The sequence below is a fragment of the Vidua chalybeata genome, chromosome 4 (genome assembly GCF_026979565.1).
Source record: "Vidua chalybeata isolate OUT-0048 chromosome 4, bVidCha1 merged haplotype, whole genome shotgun sequence".
Classification (NCBI taxonomy): Eukaryota; Metazoa; Chordata; class Aves; order Passeriformes; family Viduidae; genus Vidua; species Vidua chalybeata.
In genome coordinates, this window is record NC_071533.1 from 28,863,471 (window position 1) to 28,871,444 (window position 7,974).

Sequence of the window (7,974 nt, forward strand, 5' to 3'; positions counted from 1 at the left end):
TTTTCACTTGATCCTGGTATTAGAAAAGAGTCTGCCCCCACCTCTTCTGCAACACCTCTCCCAGCATCCATCACAGTCCAGTACACAGACAGAGTAAATCACTGATCCCAGATCAAGCCGTGGTGGGGGAAGGGGAGAAGAGGGAGAATGGAGATTGACTCAAAACAAAAGCAGAGAAACCCGAAAAGGCTGTTCCTAGCACTGCAAGCAGGGGAAGAGTAAAGAGTACTTCGGGAACACAGTGATTAGTGGGGAAACCTAGGAGCAGAGAAAAGGTTCAGGGCTCCTCCCATCCCAGGGCTGCAGAGGCAATGGAAGCATTTGTGTTGGCAGGAAGGCAGCAGGAATAGGCAGCTCTTTCCTGTTTCGGGCAGCAGAATTCAGGGTGGATGTGTGCTCCTCCTTCCCAATGGCCACTTGCAGGAAGCTGGACCCGTGTCCAAACCGCCTCCCCAGCCCCATGGGTGCTTAAATGAGATACACAGCCAACATTTTGTTCCACCTTTATTTTAACAATCAGATAAAAACAGCCATATTTTTAAAAGAGTCATTACATGGCAATTATAAAGTGCATTTTCCACTTGAATGTTGTGTACAAAAATATCTTTTAAAAACAAACATGCAAAACATCCTACAAGGCACTTCCAGGCATAGAGCAAGGAGAGCAACCCCCTCACTTCTATGTTCACATTGGCAATGGAAAAAGGGAAAAGGGGAAAGGCCACAAGTAGTTTTTTTAAACTGCTATTGATCAAATAGTCAGTTCCTAACCTAGCTTTTACTTATGGCACTGCTCTTCTAGCTTATCTTCCATGTTTCTCCCTAAGCACACCCAAGGCACAGCCTGAAAACAAGCCCATAAGGAGATACCACCATCCACAGCACCCCAGACCCACATGCCTTGTTCTGGCTCACAAATAGCTCTCCATGGGCACAAGAAGGTGCCAGGAGAACATGACTTTTCTACAGTCAGTGTCTTACAACATCAACACCATACACTAAATAAATAAAAAGTATCAGTGTCACACAAACTTGCCTTAAGTTTAAAACCAAGCCAAGCTAGGTAACAGTCCCTTCCAGAGAGATCAGATGCAGGCTCTAAGGGCTGATTTGGGAAGCTGTTTGAACAGAGGAACCAAACTTGATGAGTTCTGGGCTAGCAAGTAGATTCACCACCTCAATTAAGTGATCAGGCACACTGAAGACACATACTGATTCTGTATTTTGAAAAAGCAGCAGTTGAAGGCCAGCTATTCTTCCTGCAAGCTCCTGTCCCTTTTGATATCCAACAAGTGATCCCAGTATCCCTTCTAGGTTAGAGTAAAACAGCTTCTAAGTATTTGTACAGTAGTCTCCAGAATTAAAAGCTATGTTAACAAAGCTAAGTAGTCTAGCCTGTTGCTTCTCTCCAGCACATCCACAGGCTACTAGAGGCACCCAAAATTATGTAAAGCTTATGCACTAGAAAAAGTAGCATTCCTTTGACCTCTATTCCTACAGACTGTTCAGCACTCTCTCTTTGAGCTGAGGGATTAAGTTATTCTGCTAGGCTAGCACCCAAGAAGCTGTGTGAGGCTGTTTGGCACTGCCAAGCTCACCACCCCAGCACACAACCAGAAGACAAACCACCTCTTTAATCACAGGGATGGTTCACATCTGTGATTTGTCTCACATGCAGGGGTGCTGTCAGGATAAGCCCACATCTCACTCTCCTCATGGCTAGTTCTTTGCATAGGTGGGGTGAGCCACTTTTTATGGTCAGAGATGCAAAGTCTGGGCATTTGCAGGTCAAACTGGCAGATACTGCTTCAGCAGAGACGGAAGCCCAGCACGTTCATCCAGGACAGCCACAGCACCCTCGCACGCGAGTGCTGCCTTTATATGCCAAGCAGTCCATGCCACAGAGTAACAAACCATTACCAGATCTTAAAAGCAACATCAGTTCCAAAGCCTGTTAATCCCAAAGCATTGCTGGGATTGCACATACCACCCCTTTCTCAGTCGAGGCACTTCCACCACGGTAGGTGCACAACCTTCCTCTACAGGACACAGCATAGACGACCATGGGGTCTGTTTGTGTTTAGCTCCTGTAACACCTGAGCAGAGTCTCCTGCACAGGACCCTGGGCCCCAGCCAGCCAGAACTCTGGTTTGCAGTCCACAGGAGGATGAAATGCATTTTCAGGGTCCAGCAGAGCCAACTTCAGACATCCATCAAGGGGAAAAAGCATCATTGATCACTTGTGATTAAACAAACAGGAAGGTTTTGAAGAAGGCAGTCAAGGATGTCAACCCACAGCTGTGTTACAAGCACCACATAGCTACAGCTAATCTCTATTTTTGGTAACACCGATGGTATGAGAGATTTTCAAGATCATCTGATATAACAACCAGTGACTAAGCATATCAGATCCTCTGCCACACGTACATCTCCTAATACGGCAGGCTGCAGGGCCACACTTCCTCTCATCACATTGCATTTTCACTCCCAAAACATGCTTTCTGCTTCCAGTAGGAAGGGCCTCACTACAAGGATATGTGCAAAGAGAGGACTCCATTCCCAGCAATCCAACCACACTATTTCCTGACAGGCATAGGCTGGCTTTGCAAGGAGAACGGTGCAGCTGTAGTAGAGCCCACTAACAATATAATACTAGGAAATATTTTGAAAGAGCCTTTTAATACTAGGCAAGCAATACAAAGCAGCCACCACTACACAGCTTGAACAGGCAATGTAAGCACTGTAGTGCTTCCCTGGACACCGGCATCTTTACTGAAGAGGAAGAAGAAGTGCTGAAGAGCTATGAGCGGTCCTTGGTCCTCTGATCATCTGGAGAGCCAGACTGACTATAAGCTCCCTGCCAGCAGAGCACATCTGGTTTTGCTGGGAGGCTTATGCTAAGCTACACAGAGCCATACTTCTTCCACCTATTCATACACCTGTGTTCAGACCAGCCCCAAGGCCTGCAGACACACCAGCAACTGCTAGTCAGCCTGGCTTTTGTCCTTGGGTCAGTAGTAGGGCCCGAGTTTCTCGTAGCCTGAGTAACTGGGCCACTCAGGAAAGAGGCCATAGGAGCACCGAGGGCTCCCAAACCGGTCAAATGCACTGCCAAAGTCAGGAGCCTGTGGGGGACGGACAGCTTCCTGGGCAGACTTCAGTTCTGACCGTATGATCCTGTAATTTGTGCCCCTGTTGTTGTCCCAGTACACCTTCCCATTGCACTCAAATGAAATGGCAAACTCAACTCTTTCATGTGATTGAATTCCCTCAGGCAAGCTGATGTCAAAGGAAAACGTGTCCTGATCTGACCCTCCATACGTATCCTTGACATACTGGCATGGGTGATCTACAAAGCTTTTCCACGTGTCAAACGTCATCCGGATCTTCACCGTCTTTTCAAAAGCGAGGTTCTTCACCTTCAGTGTTCCCACAATAGATTTCTCCTTTAGCATACAGTTTTCCAGACAGACACAGTCTGTCTGGAGGCGCTTTCTGAAGTCCAGATAGTCTACAGAGGGCTGAACAAAATCCAGGACAAAGCTGTCCTTCTCCACTGTTGTCAGACCCACGATGTTGTCTATCAGCTCTGTGATGTTGAAAGAAATATCTAGTGGATCTTCAAACTCCGAGAACACCTTCACCATTGTCAGAGCAAAGCCTCTGCTATCTGCAAACGACACCCTCTTCTTCGCTTTGTTGTGTGTGAAGGAGTCTGCTGCCTCTTCTGGGCCATTCAGCGCAGCCTTGCTGCTCAGCTGGATGCAGGGCCGCAGTGGCTTGCTTGGCTTTGGAGCAATTTTGCAGGCACACTTCTCTCTTCGCAAGGGTGGGGAGCACAGGTACAGCTGCATTGCAACGTCCACAGCCATTGCTTGCTTGTGAGGGAAATAGTCTAATACCCTGGAAGACAAGAAGAAGGGTCAGTTGATGCCAGAAAAGCACTTTAATACAAATTTTGTCAGACAGTTGATATATCACTTCCCCCCCAAGCCACCCCAAATAAGCTTGCTTCTTAATTAAAGGCAGGTACTTGCATGGTGTGATTTACAGACACTGTGAGAACACTACAGAAGTGGCAGGACCAGAGCCTGTTGTGCCCTTGAACAGCTCTTCCAACTGCTACAGGGACAGAGTCACCCTTTGAAGGCACACACACAGGCACTGTCCTACTAGGCCAGCAATAGCAGGCTCCAGAGCATTTGCAATCCAAAGCAAAGCCCATGGCTCAATCCTACCAATGCTCACAAAATCCCCAGATTATCAAATTTCAGTGCTACATAAAGCAGTATCCCTGCTTGCTTTCCTCCCTCCAGGAGAGATTCTCCCCAGGGCTTCACAAGCTTTTGTAGGAATAGGAACTCAGTTTGTCCCAAGCTGCCATACAAAACTGACTTCACCTCTCATAAAACCCCAGATGTCAGCCAAAAAGCACTCAGTTGAGCCAAACACTTTGCTCATCACTGTCCCCCAGAACTGCTCCATCCAAAGTGCCTCCAAGCAGTATTGTAAAGATAGCAACAGTCTGACACAGCAGCAGGGCACAGGCTTAGCCAACACTGCTCTGGAGCTTTCTTCCTTCCCTCTACTCCATTTTAAAACAAGTGTCAGCTCAGAAGGCACATCAGCCAGTTTCACCTCCAGCACAGAATCTGTGCCTCAAGTCTCCGTAGGGTTTGTCCTAAGCCCCTGGAAAACATCCATACAGCCACAGGGATCTGCCAAACACAACTCACCTACTCGAGGTTCACTGAGGCTTTGGAAGCAAGTCCTTCTCCCAGAAGGCACAGGCCATGGGCCCCTCCACTACAGCCTCCTCTCCAGCACCCAGCCCATGCCTCCAGGGATGCAGCACCATCTCTCCAAAGGGCACTGCCAGATGTAGCCCTGGAGATAGCTCTGCAGGCAGGCAGCTCCCGGAACACTGCACCTATCACTCCTGCCACTGACATTCCGATGGATGCTTTTGGCAGACTCTCTTTGGGCTGGCTCTGGATAAACTGCTGGATGGATTTATTACACACATCCCCCTTAATAAAAATCCTGCTTGGTAGCAGGCCAGGCTCAAAAGCTGCTCCCACCACACAGAGAGGAATGAGGCAGCAACAGTAGCAGTGACCACTGGCCTTGTGATGCAGCAGAATTCTGGTGCCAAAGCCATGCACAGCCAGCTCTAGTACTTGATTGCTGCTCTCGTGCCAAGAAAAAGCAAGAGCCACACTCTCCAATTCAGTGCTTTAACTCCCCACCCTGTAACACCAACACAGCAGCTCTGAGCAGCCTTTCACAGCATCCACTCAGCAAGGGCATCTGTTTATTCAGAGCACATGTGCCAAGGCTCACATCCCAACACACCCACCAGCCAACTCCTTCTCCTGTGCCTCCTTTCAGCTCAAGGGCAGCTGCACAACAGACACCTCAGATCCACCTGTCTGCTAACACTATTCTGCTCATCTCTACCTGGTTTTGCCAAGTTTTTGTTCATACACACTTTATATAGGTAATTTCCTCCTTTAAATTAATGCAGCTTCCAATGCTTCTTCTCTTACTGCAGTTTCATCTGCATTGCATGTTTTCCCAGGGAAATTTATTCAGCTGAATTCCTGTAACTTCTGAGAAGCCAGGTTTCATAGTAAGCCTTGGTTATTCAGTTTTAGAATGCAGAGGCATAGAACGCTCAGCTGCATAACTTGGAGCTTTTTCCCAAGCTAAAAATTATAGCAAGAGCTTTTCATAATCAACTGTGAGCCCTGTACTTTTATGAACTGCCAGTTCATCTGATACCCCGGACAACTTTTTCTGCACTAGAGAGTCTGCTGATGCCTAGCTCTCAGCCAGAGGTAGATTTCCCCTTTTGGGGCTGAGGAGGATTGCCTTGAACTCCAGATGCTTTGGAGGTGGAAGCAGGAATATAGTTTTGAGAGCTCATTCAGGAAATAAAGCTCCAGGAAGCAAAAAGTGCAAGGCAGAGAGCCCTATGCAGGTACAGGGGCCATTTCCTTTCCGTCGCCCCTCTAAAGGAGAACAAAATTGACTCTGCCTCCGGACTTCTTCCTGTAGCTTTACCCTCTCCAGAGGAGGATGTCTGTCGCCACTCATTCCTCCCTCCTGCCATTCTACGATGGAGAATTAAGCCAGAGCCAAGGAATTACTTACACCTCTCTTACCGAACCCCTTCGGTTGCCTCCGCTCTGCTTCCCACGCTACCTGGGGACAGGTGACCCCTTGCACAGGGCTGGGCGTGCAGCACTTGCAGAGGCAGAGTTCGCAGCCGCGACAGGGCCGAAGCAGCGCTGGGTCGCTCCGCACCCCCGCCTCCTCCCCGCGGGCACAGCCCGCTTCCCACAGGCGTCTGCCCGGCGGTGTTCACTCGCTACAGCCCGCCCCCTCCGCAACACCAGCCAAGCCGCGCCGCCCAGACCCGGGAGAGGCAGCCCCGCCGCCCCGGGGCTACCGCTGCCAGCTCAGCCGGGGGGCTGCAGGAGCCAAGCCGCAGGATTCCGTTTTCCCCCAGAACGGCACGGCCGCGGCGGGGAGCGCCAGAAGCGCTCCCGCACACGCGAGGAGGCTGCGAAGCCGAGCAGGCGGGGAAGGCAGAGGGGAGGAGGAGCAGCGGCCACGCCGGGGGTCGCGGCGGCGCGCCCGTACCTGGTGCAGTGCATGGGGCCGCTCCGGCAGCACCGCCTCGCACCGCGCGGGGCCCCGCGCCGGCCTCTTAAGGGCGTCAGGCCCCGCCCCGCTGGGCGGCAGCCAATCAGCGCGCTCCGAGCGCGGGCGCCCTGCACGCGAGGGGGCGTGGCCGGCGCGGTGGGCGGGGCCGCGGCGGGTCCTGAGGGAGCGCGCAGGGACGGCGGCTCGCCCCGCGGGACAGCTCCCTGGGCAGCGCCGGGGCTCCCCCCGCGGCAGGGCAACCTCCTTGTGCTAAAGTGACAAGCTCTGTGTCAGGCGTCGGCTGCCTCCAGCCCCTCACTATCCGTCGGTTCCTGTGTCCAGAATCACAGAATGAATTTGGCTGGAAAAGACCTCTGAGATCATTGAGTCCAACAATGTCCAACTAAACCATAGCACTAAATGCCAGTTCCAGTCTTTCCTTGGGGAAAAGACTTGGGGAGGGTGACTCCACCAACTCCCTGGGCAGCCCATTTCCAATGTATAACCACCCCTTCTGTGAAGAAATTCCTTCTAATGTCCAACCTAAACTTCTCTTGCTGCAGCTTAAGACTATGTGCTCTTGCCCTGTCAGGGGCTACCTGGGAGAAGAGGCTCCTTTCAGGTACTTGCTGACAGTGATTAAGATCTCCCCTGAGCCTTCTTTTCTCTGGACTAAACAGCCCCTGCTCCCTCAGCTGCTCCTCAAAGAACTTACGTTCCAGACCCAGCACCTGCCTTGTTGCCCTTCTCTGGACCTGCTTCAGCACCTCAGTGTCCTTCCTGAACTGAGGGGCCAAAACTGAGAAGGGCAGAGGCTTTCCAGGTACCACAAGTAAGCAGCTAAACCCACGGGAATGTGCTCTTGAGAAAGGAAAGCCTTTTTGGGGTACCAATCTTCCTGTCTGAGCTGGCCCAGGGTGTTTGGGTGCTCAGGGCCAGGTGGGGAGGAGGGCAACTCTCACACTCCTATCTTGTGGCCACAGCACCAGAGCTGTGCTGGCCCTGGGTAGAAATCTCCAGAGGATACTCAAAAACCTGCTTTCCAGACAATATTTACGATGTGGAGTGGGGAAAAAAATGCCTTTTTTTTGGTAGAGGTGGCTTCTGTCCATGAGGAAAAATCACCAAGGGGGCCTGGCTGGCAAACAAATTGGCTCCATGGGAATCCCTATCCAGCACATGTGCAGAGCTGGAAAGGTGATTCCAACATCCTGAAAACATCTGCCAGGTGAGTCGATGCTCTGTCATAGACTGGTTTGGGGTCTTCCCAAGTGTCCTCCTGCCTCCAGTTCCCATTTCTGCTCCTTTGGGGTGCTCCCAAGT

The 7,974-nt window shown here is 51.1% G+C and overlaps 1 protein-coding gene across 3 annotated transcripts; it reads right to left on the reverse strand.

Annotated features, from left to right (window-relative positions):
- Positions 1–497: 497 nt before the first annotated feature.
- Positions 498–6,701, reverse strand: PPP1R3B (protein phosphatase 1 regulatory subunit 3B). Of its 3 annotated transcripts, none has more exons than XM_053941663.1 (2): positions 6,649–6,701; positions 498–3,903 (listed from the first exon to the last, which is right to left on the reverse strand). In XM_053941663.1, exons 1-2 carry the CDS (start codon positions 6,660–6,662, stop codon positions 3,012–3,014), a joined length of 906 nt encoding a protein of 301 aa, XP_053797638.1. In that variant the 5' UTR covers positions 6,663–6,701; the 3' UTR covers positions 498–3,011. The 3 variants fall into 3 exon arrangements, with proteins under 3 accessions (XP_053797638.1, XP_053797639.1, XP_053797641.1); XM_053941664.1 differs by lacking the exon at positions 6,649–6,701 and adding an exon at positions 6,157–6,225; XM_053941666.1 differs by lacking the exon at positions 6,649–6,701 and adding an exon at positions 4,737–4,755.
- Between the last annotated feature and the right edge of the window lie 1,273 nt (positions 6,702–7,974).